This window comes from Pipra filicauda, unplaced genomic scaffold, assembly GCF_003945595.2.
Source record: "Pipra filicauda isolate LSUMZ 115617 unplaced genomic scaffold, ASM394559v2 scaffold115_size4368891_pilon, whole genome shotgun sequence".
Classification (NCBI taxonomy): domain Eukaryota; kingdom Metazoa; phylum Chordata; class Aves; order Passeriformes; family Pipridae; genus Pipra; species Pipra filicauda.
In genome coordinates this window covers 3242637-3270531 of record NW_024103607.1, presented here as the reverse complement: position 1 = coordinate 3270531, position 27895 = coordinate 3242637, and the positions used below count along the sequence as shown (strand labels likewise).

General features: G+C 42.0%; 1 protein-coding gene across 3 annotated transcripts; it reads right to left on the bottom strand.

Annotated features, from left to right (window-relative positions):
- IRS2 (insulin receptor substrate 2) lies at positions 1-27444 on the bottom strand. 3 transcript variants are annotated; one of them, XM_027743457.2, is made up of 2 exons: positions 23582-27443; positions 1-2430 (listed from the first exon to the last, which is right to left on the bottom strand). In XM_027743457.2, exons 1-2 carry the CDS (start codon positions 27081-27083, stop codon positions 2426-2428), a joined length of 3507 nt encoding a protein of 1168 aa, XP_027599258.1. In that variant the 5' UTR covers positions 27084-27443; the 3' UTR covers positions 1-2425. The 3 variants fall into 3 exon arrangements, with proteins under 3 accessions (XP_027599258.1, XP_027599256.1, XP_027599257.1); XM_027743455.2 differs by lacking the exon at positions 1-2430 and adding an exon at positions 19640-21584 and having other exon boundaries at positions 23582-27444; XM_027743456.2 differs by lacking the exon at positions 1-2430 and adding an exon at positions 21493-22314 and having other exon boundaries at positions 23582-27444.
- Positions 27445-27895: the final 451 nt, after the last annotated feature.

Here is a 27895-nt window from a genome sequence, read left to right as displayed (position 1 = left end):
TCCTTTCATAAATAACGTATTTTATTGCATATGGCTATTAAGGAGAGCATCCATGATCAATACAGACTAAATACAATACACTACTCTAGTTCCATTTACTCTGGTCTCCAGCAGCATCACATTTATCCTTATATACAGCGTGTACATTGGAAGACACAGCAAGATAAGTTAAGTCTCTTGTCATATCACAATAGCAAGAAATATATTTAACATCTTGATATCCAGAAACAATACGTACCCAAAAAGAAAGCACTGCTTAATAACTGTTAAGGTTATATAGCAAAAAATATTTTAAATTTAAGGTAAGTCAGGCAAAATGTACAAAGACCCAATATACATCGTGAAGTTATAGCAAACATAACATTTATACATTTTGGTTCCGTTCTGTAAACTAAATTAAGAATGTAAGTATTGCATATGCCTTTGTGAAATATACAGGATAGAGAATAATGGACTATATTGTCAAGTTGTTTCGAAGTTGCTGTATGCGTTTTAGCCATTTGTTTTAGTGGCACGATTTCTTAATTGATACAGAGGGATACTTCAAAATAGAGACGTTCAAAACATTGAATTCAGCAGGTACCACACTCAGTGATGGTGGGGGCAGGGATCAGGGGGATGGTTCAGACAGAAAATGTCAAATGTATGTAGTTATTTTTCATTCCAGACTTGAACAAGCAGCATTTTAGAAATTCTGAGAACCATTTATAACATTATTGTTAGAAAAAAACCTCAAACAGATCAGATATTTAAATTGATTTTAGATGTAATATTGTATTAGCCTATGCATTGCTGTGATTTAAGACCCCAGAAATTACAGTGAAAAATAAAGTGTGTCATAAGGTAGGGAAAAAATTAGTTTACATTCATCTTTGTCTTGTAATACAATCCTCAGTTCTAAAAACTCAGCATGTAAGCAGGAAGATCGCATTGCCATTCACTGTATTTGTAAGACATTGACTGTTGTCTTCCTCAGAAAAAAAAAATCCCAAAGATAATGCATTGCTAATAGTGAAGTACAGGTTCCACCTAGCACAATGATTAAAAAAAAAGTCTCACGTAACTCATAACTTAGTAATACTTACATGTCTATCATGTCTATCAGAACAGGCACTGGGGAGCTACCCTTTAAATGTATACAAACTCTTCAACAAATTTAGCGAAGGAGAAGCAAGGTGGCATGACATTCTGCTAGTCTGGTGTAAGAGCTGTATGTGACTTTTGTGACAGTAGCCACATCACTCGGATTTTCAGGCCACTGGAAATGTGATGCACAGGCAGCCTTTAAAAGAACTCAGGATAAGTGACTGCAATGGTCCTTCTTCCCTGTAATAGTGCCTGCAGCTACAATGGTGCTTTCCCAGTAAAAGGCAAATATCAGGACTTTCTAGATGGCAAGATAATACTGTGTTAATATTAGCGCTTGAATCTGCCCGATACCCATTATCATCCCTGCATTCCTAGCATGCCTATGTGGATTTTTGGTTACAAGAAACGCAGCTAAGAACAGGGTTAGCTGACAAAAGTGAGCTTGTAAATAGAAGAAAAGGCTTTTGCAATCTGAAGTACCTACATAAACACCTACATAGAGAGGATTAAACAAGTGTGTCAAAGGTACAGAGAGATACCTCTAATACAGTTGGATGTTTTTAACTTATGTTTCTTCAGTTAGACATTTCATATTTTTTAACTACTCTGAATCCTTTGTCCAAGTCTGATTCACAGAGTTTCATGCCATTTTAGAATTTTCAGTGCCCTACTTCGGCTTTGTCTGAGAAGTAAACCCTGCGGCTAGCGATTCAAAACCCAGCAGCAGCAGCAGCAGCAACTGCACGCATTGCAAGTTCAGTAAGGCTGGCAACCGTTCTTGAGAGACTCAGCATAGAGATAAAGGAGTTCCTGTCGTACACCAACACCGCAAATCCGGCTTTACTTTGAACTGAGGTAGTACTGTCGTAGGCTTGAAATTATGCCACTAAATACCAGATCTTGCTGCTTCAGCAGGTGTTACAGAATCCCCTAATATGCCAAAGAATAAATACAGCTGTCTTTGAAGAAAAAGAAAATGAAGGCATTGGCCATTAGTTAAAGAGGCCAGCAGAAAAGTTCCTACAATTTAAAGAGCATCTCCAACTTCTGTCAAAACAGCAGCAAAATGATACCATAGATGCCATGGACAGGTAATGAGTTAGGCAAGTTGCTTTCCCTTCCTCCTAGATTTGTTGCACAGTTTGGCCCACAACAGGTAAGTAACTGTTAGGACCAAGAATAACAACAATAAAAAGTAAACCTTAAGCAGCTTCAGTTAACAAAAAAAAAATTAAAACAAAAACCCAAAAACAAATAAACAAAAAGGTATATGCCGAGCAGCTTCTTTGAATGTTGTACTCTGTTGTTTGAGGTCATGGTCAGAAAACTAACTCCTTCACTCTGAAAAGAAAAATGAAAGAAAGTCAATAAAAGAGGCAAAAAATTTTCATATATATGATTTAAACAACACAAAAAATACCATGGAGAGATTGTTCAGAATAGGTTTTCACATGAAAATACTTTCATATTTGTATACATCATAAAGTATTGCAGAGGCAATAAAGGGAGTACTCCTCAGTATTTTTAATTCCTTTGAGACAATAAAACCAAAATAGATTATATACAAAACCTGGATGTCAAAGTAAGTACAGTGCTTATCTGTGCAAGTTTTAATCCATATAAGCCTCTGATAAACCAATAAAAAGGCTTTTCCCTCAAGTTTACACAAAAACAAAGTCTGATATATCTTGACATATATGTAAGAATTGCTAAATTGTTATTGAATCTCTCAGAGCTATGGTTTACTTAAGAAATTAGTCCTGCTGGAGTCAATTGGATCCACTATATGATCAGATACTTAGAATATTACTTGGTATTTTACTTCATGTCACAGCCTGAGATTAATTACTAGCCTGCCAAGACCAAAAGGAAAGCATCTCATTGCCCCCACTTTTCTCATCAGAAACTAAGTCAAATCTACCCACTGAATCTTCAGTGAACTAGCTTTTGTTGTTTGGTTCGGAAGGGCGTTTCAAATTAAGGACGTGAACTGGCTTATGATGCAACCAGAGCATCCCAAATCCGCCACCATCATCCCAAATGGCTGTATGGGTGAACATGTGGCAGGATGGACAGCTCTCAGACAGCAGCAGAGATCCCTCATTTGAGGAAGAGACGCCTAACAAACCACTTCGTTCCCATTTTTGTTCAGGGAAGCAGCATAAATGCATCATGTAGGCAAAGGAGTGAACGGTTAAAGGTCAGTGCTGACTCTGCATTACTGCTTTCCTCCTTCAAATAGAAACCAACATGACAACTAAATTTACATTCCCAAAAGTGGACAAATGATAGTGAAAGCCAAATAAAGTTTAAAAAAAAATAAAAATCTCGTCTTCAGATAGGGAAATCAGTGGAAAATGCATAGAGAACAAACAAGTTCCAGAAGAATGTCAGCCTAAGGCAGACATGAGGGAAGATTATTAGCAACTGAGTAAACCTGATGTTGTACTTGCAGTACATCAGGTACTGTCCAGTCAGAATTAAACTGGAATAGCTGAAGTGGCTGATGCTTCAAAGCACTTTCAAACTTAGTTTGTAGGGTTTTGTAGGTGGAATTATAGGACTGTGGGCACAAGCCTAAGAGTCTATGATGCAATAAACATATCATTCAATGACTCTATAATGCTGACCTATAACTCAAAATCTACCCCAAATAGTCTTCAATAATGAAACAACTTCCCCTGACTTCAATAAGTTTTCAATCAGGTTTTGAATAAGCTTTGAATCGAGAAAGGAAAAATAACTACTGCTACCACTTTACCCATGTAATAGCAGTGTCAGCTTCAGAGGAAGCCTATTTGTAAGAAATGAATTTGGAAGTTCCACGCTAAACTAAAAACAGAACCCAACCAAACAACCAAACAACAAAAAAAATCAATACCACTGTTAATTTTTACCTCAGTGATTAGTATCTTTTATTTATTTCGAGCCAAAGGTCAACATTCCACTCACACAGCAAGTCACATCAGTATGCACCATCTTTATCCAGGAACTAAAAATTCCTGCAGGACACGAACATATTCTCTGGTAACTTCATTCTCCATGGACATGTACAAATCAAAATATAAAGTCCAGCACTGTGTCAATACTGAGGTTTCCTCTTGGTTTTGGGCTTTATTAAGAAAAGCATCCATGATCATTGCCGAGTTTCCAAAACAACTTTTGTCATCTGATTCCACCAGTGCTTCTTGGGGAATAAATCAAGGAATAAACACACAACACAAACTGCTAGGAAACTAACAAATACTCATAGACTTGTTAAATATACTGTGAAGAGAACACAACGGTTACCTAATTAAGGAAAATCTACTCTGGTTATTAATTTTCAAAGTCAGTAAGCAATGAATAATTTTTTTTTAACTCCTAAAATAATTCTCATCTGCTAAGAAGCACACAGGCAAGAACAGTTATTCATGTGGCTCATGGCAAAATATGTTGCTGGTTTTCATAACCAGTAAATTTATTCACTGGCAGCGTGACTGCCAGAGCAGATCAGGCATCGGACGCAGAACCCCCAGCTCTGCTGCAGGCTTCTGCCCTGACTCCAGACAAATCACTCAGTGGCTTTATCTCTGTTTCCCCTCCCCTTGTTGTCTGCCAAACCAATTAAGCCTGTGGTTCTGCTAACTAACTTCTCCTGGAAGAACACTCCAATTCATAAAACTGAACCTGGAGCTTAACAGCACGTAAGTTCATGGGCATCAGGCCAGGCTGTGAGACAGCACAGCCCAAGGAAGTGAATCCCACCCACACGGAGATGCCTTTGGTACCCCAGACACTTGGGAGGAGATGCATGGCACTGGGTAAGGCAGCTGGCCACCCAGAAAGGGCTAGTGTACTCTCCCGACCCTCCAGCTTCCTCCAGCTCCATGTATCATACCTGGCCAGGCAGCTCACAGGAGATGGGCCTGCACAGGTTGTAGCTTTGTGCCTCAGAAGCACTTCTTCACGCCCAGAGCAGTCTGTCAGCAAGCAAGTGGAGCAGAGAGGCAGGGGCTGAGGGTGGGAAGGGACAGCATGGGTCCTAATAGTAATCAACCCTGTGCTGCCCTGGCATTGACAGCAACAAGAGATGGTCTGAACCGCAGTCTCCAAGGGCTTCTTCGTAGGAGGGACCACAAGATGCACACACATCATAAGGTGTAAACTTGGCCAAGCATCCAAATGCAAATACAGCCTGCCTGCTACCCAGGGTGCTACTGGGGAAGCGCACAGAAGCCAAATCCTGATCTGGTTCCAACTCTCATAAAGCAATGCAATGAATACTGTACTTAACGTTATAGGTAACCCTGCTAAAGACAACAGAACAACTCATGTGCTGAGCTATGGCTCTTCACAAGTAATTCCAGGGAATCTGAGCTCCACTCAGTGGGACTCCTCTTATGAAATAAAGCTGAGTACAGCCACTGTCAGAGGAAAAGGTTTCAATCAGAGCTTGAACATTAGCTTTACCAACACTTTGCAGGAAATCATGAAGTAGTACACTCTGAAAGTACACAAAACCCATGAATAATATCCATCCAAAGTAAAATGTTTCCACATTTGATGAGAAAAACAAGCTAAACTATTAAACGAAAAAGCCATGTTATTTTTATTTTTTAAACAAGTTATGCTTGGTCGTAATTGGAGACATGCTGCCCAAAGTAACTAGGCTCTTTTGATATGTTATTCTACTAAGAAACAGTATGCAATGTTATTTAGATATGTCTCTGTTGTTTTATGAATTTAGAAAAGCGAGCATCTGACCAACATAGATTCTTCATGACAAATAACAAAAAAAACCCCCAAACAAACAAAAAAACCCCCAACCATACACTATATTTCTTTAAAGTAATAAAGTAGGGATTTTTCAGCTACAGTTATCTATACTAAAATGTGTTTTATAATACTTTTAACTCTTGTGTCAAATGGTTAAAAATCCTATCATCTTAATTGCATTAAGATAACCATGGAGAAAGATTATCTTCTAAAGTGGGAAACAAAACACAAGATTACCTGGGAAAGGATGCTGCATGTCAGTACCTGCAGTACCTTTTGGTTTTTTATGCCTAGCATACACACAAGAGGTTAACATGTTCATCTGATGTCATGGACAAATACCCAGAACTTACAATAAGTGCTGACTTTTAACCAAAGGTACTAAAACCCAAAATAATTTGGATGTATTTTGATGCCATATATTTACATGACTAACACTTATTTTACCTACAATCTTACACTGGAGTTTAAGCAATTGAGTCTGTAATAGAAGTACAGACGAGAATGTTGGCTATGCTTAGTTGACTTCAGAATTTGATAGACTTTGTGTTTCATATAATTTTGTCAATGTTCTTATACATTTTGTAGTACTAAAAACTAAACATTAAAATGTAATTACGTGGAAAATAAAGGATTAAACTTACAAATGTCATTATAATGAATTTATAGCGCTAGTCCAGAAATACATTTTCCATATCAATTATAATAAATATAGGCACTTCAAATTTAAAATTAAGAAGCTAGACATGTTCATTTTTCCCAGGATTAATTTAATACAGCTGCTATTATATCTCTTAATTTCAGAGCTACAGCCACTGTGTAGTATTAAACAAGTTTGTATAGATGTGATTTAATCTCATGATTAGGAATACAATAAATTAGACAACAACCTCTCAACAGAGTATTATCTGAAATGTGTTCAATTATCCTCTCCCTTGCAAGGTGGGTATACAACCATTCAAAAGCATTACATGAAATTAAACAAAATCCATCTGCTTTCTCTGTACAAACAAAATCCTAGAAAACAAACATGTTTAGTCCTTCTGGCCTTCCACTGGGAGTTTGTAAGAGGGACAGAAACATGCACACAGAAGAAGATGTAGAAGCTATATAGAAAATCTGCCACTGAAAAAGATTAGTCTGTGGCAGGCAGGCAAAGAGCCAAGAGCCACTCCACAGTTCACACGCACAGGATGCACAGGATTTAACCATCGTGGAACAAGAAGTCACATTCTTCATTGATGACCATTGTCATGCAAGTGGAATTGCCTCCCACCTTACAACCACCACATGATTCCTATATTAGTGTAGATTCAAGACCCAACATCATAAAAGTGGCCTCAGTGAGGTGACCGGCTTAATTTTTACAGCTCTTTTCACTACACCAAGGAGAGAGAACAGCTCTTCCCAGGTGCAGCCTGTCAGCAATATTTGCATACAAAGTGAGGCTGCAAGTTTCTTAAGAGACAGAATTTTTGCAAAACAACATGCTCGCTTTCCAAATGATAAAGGGCTAGGGTAGAAAGGATTGGTGACTAATACACTGAACTACCTACCCACCCCATCTTTGGAGAAACAACAACAATTGAATTAGCACACCTGCCCCAACAGCACAGACCAGGCAGGACTCAGCTAAATTCTACCAAGCCTTGTGTGTACCTCCACATCTCTGACCTACTCACCCTATGAGGAGCTAGTCACTCTAACTCCTTAGAGTCAATGGGAAGAAACAGCCACTTCTAAGCAACAATTCTTCTGTCCTATTTCATATTGGGCTGTGATGAATAAGAGTTCTGAAAGATCCCAAACTCTGTGAGGTGTACAACTTGGTATTATTTTAGGAAAAAGAGATCATATCCTTTTACAGACCTTTACAATTGCTGGGAAGTCTGCTCAGCTGGGATGTCAAAGGCATATTTGTCCCTCTTCTAATTTATATCAGTAGTCATTAACAAGGTCAACAAGGAAGAAGAGTTCTTGTAAGTAGAGCCTGATATTCTCACACAACTGCCGACTGAAATGCTGTCAGAGTTGGCTGTCCTATTTCAGGCAGCTAACAGTGAAGTAAAAAAAAAAAGCACAATCAGACTTCTGGTTAGATCCATAAGTGAGAATCTGAGTGCCATCCTAAGTATCAATGGACAATACCAAAGTTCAACAGCTGCTCCTGAGCCACTAGGCTACCTCCACCCACATGCCTGAAAACACAACATTAGAGTACTCTCAAAGAGCTTAAAAGCATGCTTTTTCTCTCTCTCACTTGGGATAAAAAGCAATCTTTTCCACTGACTAAACTGAAAAATTATTCATATTAAAAATTTAAATATTAATAGGAACAGAGATAAGGACTCATGTAAGTTGTGGGAAGTCATGTTCACTCTCCCTTTCCATTACAGTGAAAATCTAATATCATGAAAACAGCTTCAGTAAGAAAGAACAAGAGACTCTACCAAAGAATATATGGCAAAGATCTGCTGTAAGATGAGGAGGGGGGAAAGAGGACTGAGATTTTTTTTCATCCAGAAAGGTACTGGACACTGGTCAGTGCTGGGTAAGTGCTCTAACCATGTAAATATTGTGGGGAGGGGAACAGAAACACTTCATCCAGGCACTCTGAAAGACTGATCCCTGCCTCTGTCACTGCCAAATGGGCTTAGGTACCTCATATCAAAAGCGGCTTCAGATTTACAAAGTCTTTGAGAAAACTGGAGCATTCCTCATTCCTAGAGGAAGACATGCATGTGGAGATACCTCTCAAAGTTCTCATCCAGTTTCTACTGATTTACCTACAAGGACAAGCCGGCTAACTTCCTTAGTATTGTAGACTCTAGAGTTGTACTGTAGACCCACAGCAACCGCTGGCACAGTGGATACTGTCTGAAAGCCAGATTCACAAATTTAGTGAGCTGCCCTCACCCTGTTGGTTTCAACTCCTTCACCTGCTTGAGAGCCCTAATAGTTATCCCTCTACGGAAGCCCACTAAGTCTTCTCGAAAACAGCCATTCTTTCTCTAACACAATCCCCAGGAGACATTTCCCACTATTCCTTCAATAAACAGTCAAACACCCTGGTAAATCAAGCTAAAATGATGCCTCAAAGAACAATATTTGTAGACCTATTATTTACAGATTGTATTCGATTCTCCCTTGCATTAAATACGTTTCTGAGAAATGCTCGAAAAATAAAAAAAAAACAGTTTTATGTTACATTTTTAAAACAAACAGGCATCTGTAACTTCCTACTCTGACTTTAAGCTCGAGATGAATTAGCATTTCTTTCTGAAGCTGGTATGGATTTTATTGCATACAGAAGTTAGTATTATATTAAGACATGAAAGGAAAAGATGTATTTTTGTCACATGGTCATGATAAATATCATGCACCTATCACTCCTGGAGGCTAACTGATACTCTGTTGGAAAGCAGAGGCAAAGAGCGTAGTAAGCTGTTTAGGAAAATAATTTTGGTGGTTGAAATTTATCTTCTGAGAACACCAGTTTCAAAACTGGAAGCTGGTCATAAAATAATTTGATAGCAGAAAGCATATAATTACCTTCTCTTTTTTACTCATATTTTACTTTCTTTCACAAGCAAGAAACACAGATTATACTGAATGAATGAGATTGTTCCCAGCTCCACTGGATGCACCTCGAATCCTCCCCACCTAAGAGCTTATTGCAGAAAAAGAAGTGAAGCAAGCCCACACTGATTTGCTCTGCAAGACAAAACAGATGCCAAAAGTGAATGCAAAGTGCCAGGTTTTACCTACCCTAAGAAACAAGAATATCTGAGACATGCAATGAATCTCAGTTTAGAAAACAGCACTTATTTGTTTTTTCAGCTATGAGACCTGCCGTAAAAAATGTTACTTTCCTCAAGAAAAAAACCCCAAATTTAAAGTATGAAAAATACTATGCTGTCAGTGTGCTTCACAGCACTTTTCCCAAAACTTCAAAGGGATTGTTTTTAAAAAGAGTAAAAAATTAGTGTTGGTTATATGCAACATTACGCGCTCCAGAGCAAGATGCACATTCTTCTGTAATTACACAAGTTCTCAGTAAATATTTACAGAAAAAGAGCTCTACTCTACTGTTTCACCATTTTTTTCCTTCTCTCCCAAGTGCTCTTACACAGGTGTCTTTGTTTTGTTTTATGGCTCTCTACATTTTTTGCCATTAAATATATTTATAAGCAATCAATTACACTTAATTTCCTTAAAAAGGAAATTATTTCCTTAAAAAGGAAATTATCATTACTCATCAGTAACTGATACAGTATTTTTAAAAAATGCATTTTACTTATACCAATATATCTGACCACACACCTATATAACTGACATTGTCATCTTTTTGAGATTGTATCATGTTGCCAGGATTGTTTCTATAAAACAAATTAAAGCCCATCTATGTCACTCAAGATGCGATACTTTAGAGTTTGGCTCTAGTCCCTCAATGCTGAGCAGAGAATTTCCCTAAAGTTCAGGGAGGCTTTCCAGTACATCAAGACCTGCATGTATTTTCTCCCATTGCCAGCATCCCAGCTCTTTAAAGATGCTTAGGACATCTCGAATAGGTGTGATGAACACCTCTCGATGTCACATCAAGGAACTATGACTTCCTGTAGGATATCATGCAGTGGCCGAAACTTTATAAAGCTATGATGCTGCTCTAGAAGTTTGCTCTGTCAAAAACAGAAAGATTGCAGACAGTGCCACAAAGAAATACTTTGCAAAATACCAGTATTTCCCCCAAGGCATCTGCACCTTTAAAGCCCAAGTTTGCTTGCAAGTGATAGGGCCCCAATACTGTTGCATATTTCCCATATTGTAATTGACCAGGAAAAATACTGGAAAGTGTTCAGCCAACAGTGCAGCAGCTGCACAGCTAGGAAAACAAACAAACAAACAAACCGCAAATCCCTTTTAATTTCACATTTACTGCACAAGTACAATACACATCATCAACTAACTGAAGTACAGTCTGGGTCAGGCAGGAATACTTAGCTATGCCAGCTGATCCACATACAAATATCAGTCTCATTTCAAGTCCTTCTGCTTGAAATAGACTCCACACAACAAGGTTGATCTCACAAGCTGCAGATCTCTGGAAGTTCGGTATTCCATTTATGAGCTCTCTCCACGTTCAGGGGAGACAGCTTTGTGCCAATCTCCAATTCAGTCAGCCTCTTCAATACTTAAAAGGCACCTGTATCCTTCTAGTGACTAATTACAGAAGCCAGATCCTTATTTTAGGAGAACTCCTTCAGTAGGCTCCTAATAAGGTACAAATTAAGTGACTACAGACTGGGCCAAATCTCTCAGTTCTGCAAAAAGTGCAAGAACACTGGCTAGATCAAAAAAACCACCATATATGTAGAAATCTAAAACAGGAACATGGACCCTTAGGACATATTGGAAACACTTGAGCTGGAATCTGCAACATAAAAGACATCAAGCAGCTTCACTCAGGACACCTACGTGAAGGTCCCTTAATATTTGGTCAACCTCTAGCCTCTGCCTTTCAATTATAGTCATGTCCATCAGATCAAAACAGGAACCCAGCACAGCTGAATTCCACAAAATCTGTGAGGAAAAACAAAGATAAATGGCCTCCTCTGGAATATCCTCCCTCGGCTTGCAAATAATCCCATCCTGTCTGTGCTAAACAATCCTACAAAAACATTTCCGCAGCAAACACAAGATGCCTGTTTACAAGGAGGGGAAAAAAAATATCAAGCAACCTGAAGCACTAATAAAAGGCAAAACAATTTTGACAGTGTCTTTCACTTCGATGCCTCAGCCTCTCCAACTATCAACAACGAAAGAAAAAGGCAGATTCAATTTATGTTTGAGACAATAGAGTACAGAAACACATTTCTATACAGCAGGATTAAGACTTGGGCAAAATCACTTTACCATACCCATAAAACACATATAAAATAAACCCAACATGAACAGGCTGTAAATGACTGGTTCCTCCATATCACAGATTTCCAAATTACAGTATAAAGTAGTCCGTGGACCATATCAGAGGTTCTTATTTCCAGTAGCTATTTTTAAAGTACACTGAAAAAATTAATTGAAGCAATAATTATTACTATTCCAGAAAGATAATATACGGCCACAAATGGCCCAAAAAAGAACCTAAGATGATCAATGAGAAAGAAGAGAAATGGTTCCAAGCCTCCCTGTTAATATCTCACCACTGCTATGAAAAATCTTGGAAACCCATGTCAAAGTTACACATTACAGAACCAAAGGAGAAGTTAGAGAATGGTATCACCATATACAGCAAGACAAACACACCTGGTAGGAAAAAAAACTTCCAATACCAGCTGATCCAATGAAGAAACAATTTCAGATTTAAGACAGATGGCAATGCTGTTCATTCCAACAGTCATAGCCACATTATACTATATCCTGTACAGAATGGGTCTGCTTCTTTTCAATGTTTTTCCTAAACTAGATCATGGAATTTGGACAAGTTTCTCCTGCTACTCAATTAACTGACAATTACCAAATCTAATTATTTTTAGCACAGTGCTTTTCTGAACTGATGAGACAACAGGCTTTTATGTATCAAATACAAACAAGGCTAATTCTTACCTAGCGAAATAAAATAAAATGTATCTGATGCAAATAAGTTAATATATTTTGAGACATACTGGAATGTTTCTTTGACTACAGAATCAAAAATAACATCTTAATCGGGTGCACACACACACACACAGAAAAACACAGCTATACTAACGAATAAGATAAAGCCACTTCACAGTCTAATAAAACAATGTGATTACATGGTAAAAAAAAATATGGCAAAGAAGAAATTTAATATAAAGTTTCAATAGAAGACTTATTTGTCTACTGTTTTGCCATCTTCAGCAGAACTTAACTTTGCCTCCAGAGAAGAATGAAGAAGAGTCAGCTGCTCAGGTAGCCCAATACGAAACACAAGAAAATGCCTCAGGAAGACAAGCAAAAAAAATGAGTGCCTGATAAAAGAGGCACCTGACTAAAGACAGGATGTATACACTTCATTCCACTCAGCGTGGAGAGTTTAAAGTTGTCTCCTACGCATCACTCCTCAACAGAGCCCGGTATTTCCTATGTACATGTTGTAAGTCCCAGCACCTTTTCTTTTTTATTATAAAACCTTCATTCTGTTTCTCCTATGCCTTATTAAGGAAACAGTGCAAGCTGCACGAAATTAATATTATTCTTTAGCAAAGTAGAGTAGAATACTTTAACAAAATAAGCAGAATACAAGCCTGAGACTACATGACACAAAATATCATGTAAATAACTCCCAGTATGTTTTTTTAGAACAGTATGGATGAAGTACTGTCACCTCGTAAAAGTGACAACAGCCAAACTATGAGAATAAAGAAAATTGAAAACATCTACTGAGGAGTGAGAGGAATAGAAAACGCTGCAGCATTTTCTCTTAATATAACAACATAGCATCCACGTGGCCAGTACGGCAAGTTAATGCTTGCCACATTCATGACAGATGAAGCAGACTCAACATTTAAGGAATTCCTTAATTTCAGACTCAGAGGACTCTCTAAATGACCTCTAACAATGACTCCATCAAAGAGCAGCCTGGTATACAAACATCCTACATAGCTCATTCACAGCAGAGTCCCGCTCTCTCTGCATTCAGGTACAACAGTTTGACTATGTTCACTCAAGCTGCAAGATCTAAGTATTGTTTACACTTCCTAGCACAGTCAAGTGTACATTTACTAAAATAGAAGTCCATCAATTTATATCCTGAGGGCTGAATCCTAGTTCTACTAAAAATCAATTATATTTCACTACTATCAAGTTGTGATTTTTTTTTTTTTTAAATAACAAGTGTACTATCTCATGTTACCATATCTTACAAACCTCTCAGTTTACTGTCCCTTGAATATTCATACTGAGGGGGGGTGGGAGGGAAAAGAGGACACAGATTAGAAATCACTTATAGTGCTGAAATACATCAGTGCATCTGGAAATCATCCTAATGGCTAACATTCAACAACCAAGTACCATCAATTTATTTATTTAGAACTCACACAATCTACCATTTATTTAAAAATACACTGGTTAAAGTTAAAAGCTTATCTTCACAGAATTTTCATTTGGTATTTAAAGATTAAAACAGAACAGTATAATAAGTCATCTTTCTGTAGATATCGAAAGGAAAGCAATACTATCCTAGCACTCGTTAGAGTATGTTAAGTCTCTCTCTGGTATTTGTGAGAGTAACTGCTAGCCTATTGGGATTATAAAACAGTAAGTACTAACAGTTTTAAGTTTATGGCCAATTCTTTCAAGTATTGTGTGCCTCAGGATCATATATATATATATACATATATATATATATATATACATACACACACATGTTTATTCCTAATGGTCCTCCACATAGTTCATTTTCTATAACTATTATTAAACTCACGAGCACTAATTCTGTAACTTCACCATTCAGGGAATTATGTAACCTTGCATGAAGTTATACAAGACTGATTCCAAATCCAAACATAAGTGTTCAAAGTTCTATGCCAGATCAAAACTAATTAGCTGTAAATAATTTTATAATAGTGCCTCATTGTAGTTCACAAACAACTTTCATAGTAATCATCAACACAAATCTTTATTGTTTCTGTACAGGATTGTTAAAATGAAAGTGTAACTTTTTGTTATGTTAAAGAGACAGTATTATTATAGTTATATTTCATTAATTTTGACAGAACTAATTGCTTGGGACTGAAATATCTTGTAAAAGATGCAAGCCCATCCTCATATAAATTTTTCCAAACTTTTATGATGTAAAAATGAATGGTGTTAGAACACAATTGAGTGCAACTGCCTTACAGAAGAACTTTACCTCCACCTTTCAGTTCCAAATCTCATAATTCTGTCACCAAAAGTCTTTTTTAGGTGTAAGTGAAAATTTTGGTTAGACACATCACCTAACTTTTGGTCTGCCTTTTAAAGTAAACTAAAAAACACTTCCTGAAGTTTTTGAAAAAATCAGTATCAGAGAAACCAGTAAAAAGACTACAGAAGAAATTCACACCTGAACTTCTCAGTAATTCAAGCATGGGAGAGACCACGGTAGTTGAAGCAGTCAACTCGGTGATGTAAAAGAGTTTTGTATTAACGGGAAAACTGATGAGGTTTGTGTCTGCTTGTCAATTTTTCCCTAATTCTTTTAAATAATGCTGAAATGTAACATCACCAGTTATTGCAAATAAGTTTCTATAGCCTCAGTTATCTTCACCAGAGAAGTAAGACTAAGCGAAAGTCATTATTGTTTTCTTATTCTTGAGTAACTATTCAACATCACTGCTTTCTATGTAAGAGTTAAGTCTAACTCTGCCCCAAAAGACTGTCAGATGTCTTGGTCACCAGAAGCCACAAGACTGATTGAACAAAAGCCTAGATCCAAAGCAAACAACAACAAAAAAATTTTCCTAATTCTCATTCAATACATTAATTTGACAATGCTAATCAATTTAATGAGGTGTTAAACTGGACATTATGACTGCCTTAAACACTGTTTTTTAAATAATATACTGCCTCGGAGGAAATGCAAGAGGCAAATCTAAAACTGCTTAGATCTTATTTCATTGACATGATTTTCCCACTGTTACTGGAATGATTTATTGATTTGTCTTTTACTGAAGAGAATCAAAGTCCTCTGCCTCACGTTCCACTTATAGTCATGTTCTTAGTCTACTTTAAGATATCTGTAAAACAGATCTGTAAATTGAAACTCAATGGAACAATAAGTTTCATACCTTACACTCATCATCACGGCACATATCAAACAAACTTTACTAGAGCATCACTTGGAAAAGCTTGGAAAACTCTCCACAATGCTCTACTGTTTCTAAGAAGCTTCTGCTGTTTCTGATTATCAGCAAGTTTGCTATTTTGGCATCACACTAAAGCCCCAGTGCCTCCATTTCTGACCCCTTCAACAAAAACAAGCTGCTCAACAATGTCTAATCCGTGCGTCATGTAATCCTGCTTAATACCCTACAAACTCTGGGTAATATTTGGGTAGTTTTTAAATTTAGCAAAGAACATCCTGGCCTAGTTCAAAGATACCCTTGCCTTGGGTAGTGTCCCCTAGAAACATCGCCCACACTAGTTTCAAAGAAGAAAAGCAAACACACACATATGCATAACAGAAATGAACAAAAAATAAAGTAAGAGATCCTGGTCTAATGACATAATAAAAACATATCAAATTACAAATCAAATTATTGAAATGGGAATGCATTATGCAAGCAGCAAACGTGCCATTCAAACAATTAAAGAGACATTCTGTCATTCTAACACTGCTTATGGCCTCATTTGCCAGCGCAAGCACATCTAACTCCCTGCTTGCAGCGAGGGCAGACTATGCCGCAGAGGATAGTGGCACAGCCAGCTAAATCACACCAGCCCAAGCTTTCCTCCCATCAACACTGAGCTATTAATATAAAGCCAGTTATCACTCTGCCAGAGAAGCAGAAAATCCCTTCTTTGAGACATTGCTTTTTGAAGCATCATTATCTTAAAAGTGGCTCATACTAAAAACACTACCAAAGAGGTCTAATCTAAATTCCATTATAATTTTTCAGCATACTGTCCTGACTGTCCTGCCTAAGATTTCTCAGCCTCTTGTTGAAGGGCAAATACGTTCCTATTTTGTTTAGGCTGTCAGGCAGACAGTCTCTAATCATTAGCCTCTTGTCAACAGCGATGCTGGGGTAGATTACTACTGCATAGTGCTTGTAATGGCAGGTGCATGGCCCTGGGGCTGCCATCTGCCAGGAAGGAAGTGTTCTCCTCCAGGATGCTGAAGAGATTGACAAATAATGTAAACGAAACACTGAATCACTCCTAATCTATGCAATAAAGCTATTGCATTACTCTTCTGCAGTGTAGATGTTACCATCAGAGGTGGAGAGTTAGGTTTGTGGCTAGGGTTGTTTTTTTTCCTATTTTTGTGATTGATTTACTGAGGTAAAAAACACACTCTAAAGTAACTTTTATTTAATTGAGACAGGCAATTCTGGATTTGAAAAAAAAAAACCACCACCCTAGTATCAAAGATGTTTATTCTGGAAAGTATCTCCCCACTGTTAGCTCGTAACATATCTCTTTCCAGAGTGTATAGTCCTTTACTGAGAACAAGAACTGCGTTTTTTTAAATTACTATTTTTGATACACCTACACACAATTTGGGGTCATTACCATTGATAAAAAATTCAGAACCTCTGTTTGAAAACTATTTGTTAAAGCAAAAACAGTAACAGAACTCCAAGTATTGTCTTTGGTCTTTTAAATCAATTTCTAAAGGCATTTTTTATCATCGGATTGAACAACTCTCCTAAACAGTCCTAGTTTAGTGGTCAATTTGTCACCTCAGCTACCAAGCACTAGTATAACTCCATAGAAATATGCAGGCACTTACCTATTCTTCAGGAAAGTTACTCATTACCATTTCATTGGCAATCCAGAGATTACAAACTACTGCTCTCTTTGAGTGAGCCTCAAATGTTACTATATATGTTAGCACTTTAACACTCTATGAAATGTATTTTTAGGTCATCCTCTGTAAAAATCTCTGCATTGATTTCTCTGCGGTTTGGATGAGGCTTATAATATCTAAGTCTTAAAAGCTTGTTTTAACTATGAACACTCACAGCCCTGCAACTGAGGGATTCATTCTGCCTATATTAGTGTGGAACCTGCAAATACAATCTAAACCAGTAATCCTGGTTTCCTCCAAAGCTGACAGAGATGCAGGGGAAAAATCCATGCTGCTTTATAACTTGCATTTAAAAGACAGGGAGAGCAGTCACCTTTGCTGGCTCTGTTTACTGCTGCATGTTCTCAAGAGTGCCTGGCAGACTGACTAATCCAAGAAGCCAACATGCTGGATAGCTAAAGGCAGTTGACACAAACGCAAGCGTAAAAAAAAAACAAAACAAACAATAACAAAACAACACACACACAAAAAAAAAAAAACACAAAAAAAGTTTTCCCTTGGAAAGTCTGTAGTAGGAAAGCCAGCTTTTTCAACAACCAGCAGCAAGGGGACTACTCAGCTGAACTTGGCTTTTCAAAGCTGCCACTCTTGACCCCCTACGTGCATATGCACAAAAACTTTAAAAATAACCATACGCCAGACAACAAACACACAAAGAAAACATATCTGAACTTTGGGGTCACTACACGGTCTTCTAAAAACTCAAGGAATACTACTGACTTCTGTGCTTACACAGATCCCTTCAAGCAAACTTTTTATGAAACTACAACAAAAACAGTTGTGAAACCCTCATAATTACAAGTCCTAATTTATCAAATCAGTCAATATATTCACTTTAAATTGCTATTACACATACTGCACCAACCTAATGTTAAAACTTCCACAAAACTGCTGGACTATATCATGACTAACACAACGAACACAAAGAAAACAACATATGGACAAACAGTACAAAAAGCATACTATACTTCAACAAAATCAGAAGAAAAAAGCCATAGGTTTATTACTTTAAAAAGAAATATATTAATACACATAATATCTGTTTATTTTTAGATAAAAACTGATATAGACAGGAAATATCTGGATGTGACTATGTTGCCATTTAGCTATTGAATAGGGAGGGAAGTTAGATTACATACAGTAGCTAAATTTTTCAGTGGATGCTTGCTGTGTTTCAACTTATAAACCACTTCAGCATTCCAGTGTAACTAACGCTGTTTAAAAATAACAGTAAATCAAGTGTGAAGAAACGCGTTATTCTCTCCTTATTAATAAAACCCAAACATAAAGAACACCACCATATAAAACATGTCCTAATACTTTTTCTGTTCAAACACTCCTTTATTCTTATTACTTACAAACCAACATTAGTCTCTGTAGCTATCTTGAAAGAAATCAAGTAATCAGAAGCAATCATCAACCTAAAGCATTTCCTCTGCCTTAAGCAATGACTGTACTGGTTCAGTTTAGAACAAACCTACCATTCAACTTGGTCTATAACACTTTATCTTAAATGACTCAAAGTAACCATGACATTCTTTCTATGATCAGTATAGCTAAACATAATTTAAAGTATAAAGAATGAAAGTCTAATAGATGTCACATATTTTAATATTCTATCTGCTTGTAAAAAGCTGACATCCCTATAATCAACATAATTTAAATATCAACATAATTTAAAATATCAAAGGCTTAATTTAATCTTAGATAATTTCAGTTTATATTTCATGTTTCACAAGTGGCACTGCTAGGTTCAGACCTAAGCATTCAGACCTGACCAAATGGTCAGCTGGAAAATGCTATCTGAAAGACAGTAAGTGAATTTTGAGAGGTTGTAAAAAAAACTCTCAAATTTTTAATTCTAACTGTAAGTTAAATAATCAAACTATATAAGTTATTAAAAGTAGTTCAGTTCTTTCTGTTGTTAGTTTTGATGTTTTCACAGAACTTTACAGTAAGAGAAACTACTACAACTGATTTATTAAAAAAAAAGACTTTAAAAATGTATAGATTTCTAACACAGCAAATATTTTAATACTTTGAAGAAGTAATTTTACAATTAATATTTGTTTTGTTAAAGAGACAATTAAACATTCTCATGTTGCTCTGAGAAACAAAACTTTATGGCAGCTGGCATATGAAGAGGAAGGAAAAAAACAACTTAGTAATATAATTCATTGTGCAAAGTAATCCCAAAGAAAAAGGAAACAAAGGTTATTTCTTTAACAATCTAAAATGGCATTAGAAAGACACAAGAAGAGATTTCTTAAGATAGGCTTTTATTGTTTAGGTGCAACCATAAAACCCTCACAAAACTGAAAGCTAATTGACAAGGCAGGAGTGGGGGTCATGATTATCAAAAATCACCTTATTACGATCTTAAGGAGATGCATTACAGATGATGACTTCTTTAAACAAATCAAGACAAAAGAAACTAACACAGGAGGAAAAGAACCTTCAGCTTTTTTTGCACCATTACACATAGTATCTGCCCATTTTTAGAAAACTAGACCAACTACTAGAAACATTTACAAGTTAAAGGTACAGAGCACTCTGTGAATGGAAAAGAAAACAAAATTAAAGATTAACCACCCAATTCTGGTGGTTTCAATTAAGCAAAATTCCCTATTATACATTCACTAAATTTAATGGGAACCTTAAGAATTTCAGGAATACACACAAACGGTAAAATCCCCATTAAGACAGAGACAAAACTACCATTTGACTTCAAGAGAACTAAGATCCACTATAAAAAGTCACATCATTATTGGGTATAATCTCTCATAAATATACTGGAATAAATAATTTGCACTATATGAAAAAAAACAGTGTAAACATCTCCATAAATAATTAAATCCATACATGGTTCATATGTTTTTAAGCAAAAAAGCAGTCATAATTTAAGAACAAAGGCTAATCATTAGCAAGTAACAAGCTTTAACCAACCAGTAACAGTATTATTTTATTTACATTTCAGATGAAGGCAATTGTTTCTCCAATTATTAAATATTTTCACATTTTCAGAACACAGTAAAACTAAATGAAACTATAATGTTAAGCAACTTTTTAACTGTTCTGTTTTGACATCAGCTGTGGACGCACTCCTTGCTTCTATCACGACAGGATAATATGGAGAGAGATTTCCAAAAGCACAGCACTCCCTGCAGCAGAGGCAAGCTACAGATAGTAGAGACAAGCTACATGTGAAAACCAGCCACCTTCAAATGATACAATTAGTTTCCCTCAAAACATTTATCCACATGAAAACACAAGTACTGCTACAAACCTTAAGGAAGAATTCAAACTGGTTTTTTACATGTATTTTACACAAATCAAATGTTAATTTACTAAGAAGGTAATTACAATGGGCTTGTCCGTATAGTCTGTATCTCAGCCTCCTGTTCTAAATATTAAATATATGTGGATTCTCCATTGTTTTAAAATTACTAGGAGCCACACTTGGTTTCTGAAGAAGTAAAGCTTCTCACTTTTCTAATATAGTTAAAAACAAAATTCGAAAACAGTGCAAACAACTAAACAAACAACACTGATTATATAAGCTCTCTCCTGTACGAACCATTTTTACAGAATTAGATTTTCTCAAACCTGCTGCATGACTAATGCTAAAATAATCTTGCTTACCTGCAAAATACTGTTTTCTTTAAAGCATGTGTTTCTCTATAAAACATGAAATTCTTAGTAGTCTCCCAAATCAAAATGTTTGAAATTCAAATACATTAGTACAATACTGGTTGACCTTTCTAAACGGTAGCAGAAGTCCTTCTGTAAACAAACTTTGATGTGAAATCCCAACGAAAACCAAAAGGGAAACTAGGAAATTTGCAGAAGTTTATGCTTTCATTCAACTTACACCGATCAAGTCCTTTGTGATGTATTTCTCCTTCCCCATGGTATGACTTTCCCAGCTTGACTGCCAAAAGTGCAATTAACCTGATGCCTCAATTTTGGTACCCAACCCTGCACACCATTGGCTGAGGATGCTGGTGGTGTGAGGTTCTTCCTTATCACCTTTGGCCTGACTCTGGTTACATCCATTTATCCCTGTACCCCTGAGTGCACCCCACAGGCTGGCACCCCTCTCAGGGAAGCGAGGTGCTGGAGAATCTCCGCCCACCTCCTACCGAGCCGGTCAATCCCAACGAGCCTCCCCGCACCACTTCTCCACGTGACCTGCGTTTAGAAGCTTACGGGAAAGAGGAAAAACAAACACGCATGCAGATTAAATATTAAAATAAGGCAAGCCTATAACCATCCTTGGACAAACACATGCAGCAGCACTGAGCCCTCTCCGCTGTACGCCGAGTACCACATTAACACGGCTGCGTTATCCTTTTGTTTACTGGATGGGAAGGACAGCGGTCGTTCCCCCCTCCTTATCTGACCGACAGCCTCTCCCATTCCCGCGTGCCGCCGGGATGCCGGCCGCGCTCCCGCGCCGGGTTTTCCCGGTAACCGGTGCCCGCCCTCTCCCGCCCCCCTCCTCCCGCCTTAGGGTTAGCAGTTTGGGGAATGCTGTGGAAATAGCTCTTTCCCAACACTGGGCTTGGTTTGCAGTTGGGGCTGTAGGTGGCTCAAAAAAAGCTCCTCGTTTTTGTGAAAAATCCGTCTGCAAAGCAAAGGGGCGTGATCGTCTGCTGGCGCCCGGCAACGCCATCCCAAGGCCGGGCAAGGAGAGCGGGGGCTGCAGCATCCACACCGGGCTCGGGCAAGCCACAGGGATCCTGAAAACGACCCCAGCAAAACTAAAAGCAAGACACAAATAAGGCTCTGCCCTCAACCCTTCCAGTCATTCAGAATAAGCCTTCATCCTTTCAAACTCTGACATTGCATTCAACAATCCTCTCGTCTTAATTAGGTTCAAAGCTTGCTCTGCAAACGGTGGATCTCTCATCTTTTCCATCTTCCTGTACTTCCTATCAAAAGAGAAAATATTTTCTTCTTCAAAATCAACTAGCTACTAAGAAAACACAAGCTGTTGCTGTTCACTTGTTATTGATGCCTCTATAGCACCGTGAATACAAAAGCAATACTTATCCCCCTACAAGCAACTACTTTTTCGTATGTCATTTCACCCAGCTAGACCCATAAACATGTATTACAGCTATATATATGCACAGAGCTTTAAGCTACCACGTCTTCCATAAATTCAAGAGCCGAGGGACTCCTAATGGTGTCTTATCATTAACTTTTTCTCCTTGACAGATTGGCTATTTTGTGCCCTCCTCAACCAGCCCCCAGTTGTGTACAAACCCTCACTCACTGAGGGGAAGTGAGTTGCTATTTTGGGGAGAAGGGGAGGTATTTGTTTCTTTGCTTTATTTTTTCTTTCAACAGCATAACCAGCACCCCAATAAAGGAACAGCTACACACTTAAAACCTAAATTCTCTCTCACACACAGTTTCAGAGTTCTTCAATTTGCTTTTATCTTTGAACACCAAACATTTACAATCCATACAGAAGCAAGCCAACCAACTGGTCATCCATGCTGGGACTGAGCCGTCAGGGTGGGCCTTTAAGTGAAATGTGTGATACAACGTGTAACAGCTCAAGCATATAGTGACTTCTGAAAAGAATTATTACTTTTTTTTAAATTTACATTCCATGCTTACTATGATTTACTGTTAAACTTTTGCAAGAGAGAAGGTATTTCAAAACCATGGTATTAAATTTAACTTTCTCATTTTGATATTACAGACATTCTCAGCTAGAGAGCCAAGGATTGTTTTTGTAATCTGATGTCCTCAGTCAGACAATCCTGTTTTTAAGTCAATCATTTTACATTTTTAAGTAGTATTCAGAAGCTGCATTAACATGAACTATTTTGGTCACATTTTCCAAACACTTTCCAAAATTTTACGTAAGAAAACTGAAAGACAGCCCAAACATAGTAACTGTGTAAATATCAGCTTCTATTGGGATACCCAGAAGTATACACTCATAATAATAGCACAGTAGAACCGAAACATGAGGAAATATCACAAAATTAAACCTTTTTTCTCATACAAAGAGCCACCAAATTCCTCCAAAACTGCTTATTACAGGATGTGTAAAAGGGGGATAAGAGTGATTTCTAAGGAAGCAAGGAGGGATAGCGCTCTACACGACAAACACACAACGCTGCGATGGCAAACAGTAGGCACAAACACACATAGCAAGCACTGTCAGACGTAGCTACTCACCTTTCACAGCACTTGCTTCTTTCAGGTTGTGAGACAGAAAGTCTATGCTGGCATAGGCGCTCATCTCTACTCCATTGATGCCCCCGTTCAGGAGGTGCCTGGCTTTCAACCTGGATTTGTCACAGTTTGCCAGGGACCCATCCACTACATCAATGGCAATGTAGTTGAGGCCATTCTGGAAGCCAGCTGAGGTCTCGCGGCACATGGGACTGCTACCCTGCTCCTCCTCCAGGCCTTCGCTTTTCCTGAGGGACACGTTCTCCACTGAGGCCGAGTTGTGTCGTTTGGGGTTGTGTGCGAAGGAAGGGGACACTGGGGTCACAGTGGTGGTGGAGGAAAAAGTTTCTGAGCTGTGTCTCCTCCGCCCCTGAGGATCTGCCCGGATGACTTTGGCCCCCCGGTTTGGGTCTGGGGGAGGGCTTGAGAGAATGAAAGCCTCCACCCCAGAGAGGGTGAGCCTCTTCACCCCAGCTGTGGGGCTTGTGACCCGGGCACTTTCTGGCTTCTGAACGATGGGTTGGGGTGGGGTGGTGGCCATGCCAAAGGTCATTTCAGTGTAATCCCCACCATCTGATGGGCTGGATGAACAAGCCACCCCCACAGCCGCCTTCAGGTAGCGCCCATTGGGCTGGCTGGTGCTGGAAGAAGAGCTCGGTGAGAGAGCTTCCAAGGAGCCCACTGAGACTGTGCCTGACTGGGAGGGTGACTGTGACCCAAAATCCATGTTCATGTAGTCAGAAAGCGGGGAGCGCCTCTGCCCCGTGCCTGAGCCCAGGGAGGAGGCCGGGCTGTCAGCAGGCAGCGAGGGGGGAGAATAGACAGCAGCATCCCCAAAGTCAATGTTGATGTATTCACCAGGGCTCTTGGGCTCAGGCAGCAGAGGGTGCTCATTCATGCTGGGCAGCACCGTCCGCAAGGTCTCCAAAGAGAGGCGGCTGGGCCGGGCTGCCCGCTGGCACCGCTGGCTCAGGAAGCTCTCAGTCCGGCTGTGCCGCAGGGGTGAAGGCACCATGTGGCTGGAGGGGGTGAAGGTGCCGGCAGGCGACTGGCCCACTCCACACACCGCCTCCTCCGGGATCATCCTCCCCGGGGAGTTCATGAAGACATACTGGTCGCTGTCCTTCGCCAATCCCTGGCTCTTATAGGAGCGGGGTAAGGAACTGTATGAATAGCAGCCGGGCTTTAAGGGCTCACTGGACCCATGCCCTGATGGGGCAAAAAAGAAGTCAGGGGGGGTAAGGGAGGGAACCTGGGGCCCATGCTGGGGGTCCCGAGGGGACATATTGATATAGTCTCCGTTACTCAGTCTTCCATCTGAGCTCTCCACAGATAGCTTGGAACCACACCACATTCGCATGTACCCACTATCATCAGGGGAGCTTTCCCCAGGTGAGCTGGTCTTGTAGCTGCTCCCGTTCCCAGGGGACCCACTCCCCACCCCTGTCCGGGGCTGCAGGATCTGCTTGGGGGCAGACACACTGGTGGGGCTCATGGGCATGTAATCATCGCCGCCCCGGCTTCCCTGCCCTAAGGCTGCGGCCACACCAGGGGTCATGGGCATGTAGCCGTCATCATCTCCCCCACCACCACCTGCTGCCGGCGGCCCCAAATTGGTGCTGCTGCTGCCAGAGCTGCGGTGGGAGCCGATCTCGATGTCCCCGTAGTCCTCGGGGTATGGGGTGTAGGTCACTTTGGGGGAAGCCCCGGCTTGGCACGAGGGGAAGAGGCGGCCGGCGCTGCCGGCGAAAGTGGCGCGCATCAGCGTGTACTCGTCGAGGGAGGCGGAGGAGACCTGAGGTGGGGCGGGTCGCTGCCGGCACGGCGTGGTCAGGGAATAGGTCCGCTTTCGATGGCACCTGTCGCCGGCGGCGTCGGGGCAGGGCCGGTAGGAGAGGCGGCCGCTCGGGGGACGCTCCATCGCCATGTAGCCGTAGAGATCGGTGCCGCCCCCCGGGTCCCGGACCGGGGGGGTATCGGCCATCGACTCGGGAGTGTTGCTGCGGTTGCTGGCAGTGGAGGAGGAGGAGAAGGGCCGCAGGTCGCCGCCCGGGCTGGAGCCGTACTCGTCGAAGGACATGAAGCCGGCGTCGCTGGGGGAGCCGGAGACGGAGGCGCTGCCGCTGGACGGGCGCTGCGGGTGATGCGGATGGGCAGTCTCGGAGCCGAGGCCGCTGCTGGAAGAGAGGCTGATGGGGCTGGTGGCAGAGGGGGGCGAGTGGGAGGCGGGCATGGACATGGAGCGGCTGCTCTGCAGCCCGCCGCCGGCCAGCACCGGCAGCAGCTTCCCCGCCTGCCGGCCTCCACCGCTGCTGAGCGTGTGCGAGCGGCTCAGGGGGGTCCGCACGGGGCCCGGGCTCATGGGGCTGCCGGCCGCCGAGCCCACCCGGCAGCCGTCACCCTCGCTAGCCGTCCTCACTCGGCACGGCGTGCACTTGGTGCCGGCGCCGGCGGCGAGGCTGTCGGTGCGAGAGCGGCGGAGGAGGCCGGTCTGGCTGGGAGGCAGGTTGACCAGGTGGTGGTGCCGGCGACCGGGCACGGTGATGGGGTGGGTGGCGGAGGCGCCGCTGCCGCCGGGCCCGCCGGCCCCCCCGGAGGAAGAGGAGGAGGACGACTGGCTCTTGCTTCGAGGCCGGAACTCGGACAGCTCCTTCAGCGCCTTCATGGCCTCGAGGATGGTCTCGTGGATGTTCTGGGCCACCACCGAGTCGTCCGCCTGCATCCAGAGCTCGCCGGGGCCGGTGGCGGCCGAGCGCCCCACCTCGATGAAGAAGAAGCTGTCGGAGTGGCCGCAGCGGCGGATGTTCATCAGCTGTAGCGTGACCGAGGGCTGCTCGCAGTTGAGACGCACGAACCCAATGGTGCGGGCCGAGAGGCAGAGCCGGTGGACACCGGTGAGGTTTTTACTCTGCCCCAAGCCCTTGGGCTTCAGCGTCACCTGCCAGACCTCCCGGTAGGCAGCAGTGGCCGGCGCGATCAGCCCGTAGTTGAGGTCTTCACCGGCGGCGGCCAGGGAGGCGGCGGCCGCGCTGCAGGAGGCGGAGAAGGGGGAGGCGAGGTGGCGGTGGGGGGACCCCTGGCAGGCCGCCTTGCCCTCATTGAGCAGATCGGTGAGAGCCCGGTACCAGCCCTCCTGCTCCTGCTCGTTCTCGGCAGCCACGGCGAAGTACTCGTCCTTGGTGTAGAGGGCGATGAGGTACTTGTGTTTGGCGTCCGCCCGCTTGTTGATGTTGAGGCAGGAGTCCAGGGCGATCACCCGCTTGGGCGCCCCGGACTTGTTCCTCCATTTTTTCTCGCTCTCGTAGTACTCCAGCCGGGCGCCCCCCACCTCCTCCCCGCCGCCGCCCGGGCCGCGCAGCACGAAGAAGCGCTTGTGGCCGTGCTTCTGCTTGCGCAGGTACCCGCACTTCCTCACGCCCTGGTTGTTGTTGTTGTTGTTGTTGAGGTTGGGGCCGGGCGGGGAGCTCAGGGGGGGCAGCAGCCCCAGCACGGCGGGGCTCGCCATCCCCAGCCCTGCGGCGGGAGCACCGCCCGGCTCCTCTCGCTGCTGCCGCCGACGCGGAGCGGAACCGAGAACCGAGTGCCGCGGCGAAAAAAAAAGAAGAAAAAGAAAAAATAAAGGAAAAATTGAGAGAAGCAGGTAAAATAAAGTTATTCCTCCGTAGAAGAACGCGGCTGCTCGGAGCCGCAGCGGGGTCCTCTGCTGTCGCCTCTAAGCAGCGGGTGCTGCCGGCGGCCGCCCGGCGTCCTCCCCGGCTCGGGTACCGGCGGCGCCGCTGCCGCTCCCGGTCCGCCGCTGCTCCCGCTGGTGCTGCCGACGCCGGCGGGAGTTTCGCCGTAAGTAACACATCGCGCTCCGAGTGCCCCAACTAAAGAGCAAAACAACACGTGACCGCCGCCTCACCGAGCGCTCACACACCGAGACGGGGCGGAGCAACGGCGCCGCCGGCACCGCCCCGCATTGGCCGCCGCGCCGCAAGATGGACGGCTCCGCCCGCCAATGGGACTGCAGGGCGGGCTCTCGGGTGCGGGACGGCGCTACGTCATTGGCCGGTGGCAGCCTCGCCTCCCACTCCCTGCCCGCCCCCCCGCGCTCTCGCCCACACCCCGGCCCTCCCCGGGCCAGCGGGTCCCTCCTCCTGCGCCCCTCCCGCCGGTGCCCTCCGCGCACACAGCGGGGAACGTGCCGGGGACCCGGGCACTGCGGGGGGACACGGTACACCCGGCAAAGCCCGGGTGATGCCCATCGCCGCCCATCGGTACGCGGCGGGGCGCCGGCGTGGCTCACCGCAGCCGTCAGGTGCTGCGGACCCGCCC

What these genes read in the sequence shown, in the direction of transcription:
- IRS2 (XM_027743455.2), bottom strand. Translation starts at nt 27,083, where the DNA reads ATGGCGAGCCCCGCCGTGCTGGGGCTGCTGCCCCCCCTGAGCTCCCCG. An exon ending in AGAAGCAAGTGCTGTGAAAG is followed by an intron (nt 21,585 to 23,581) that starts GTGAGTAGCTAC and finishes CTTTCCCGTAAG; the next exon opens with CTTCTAAACGCAGGTCACGT.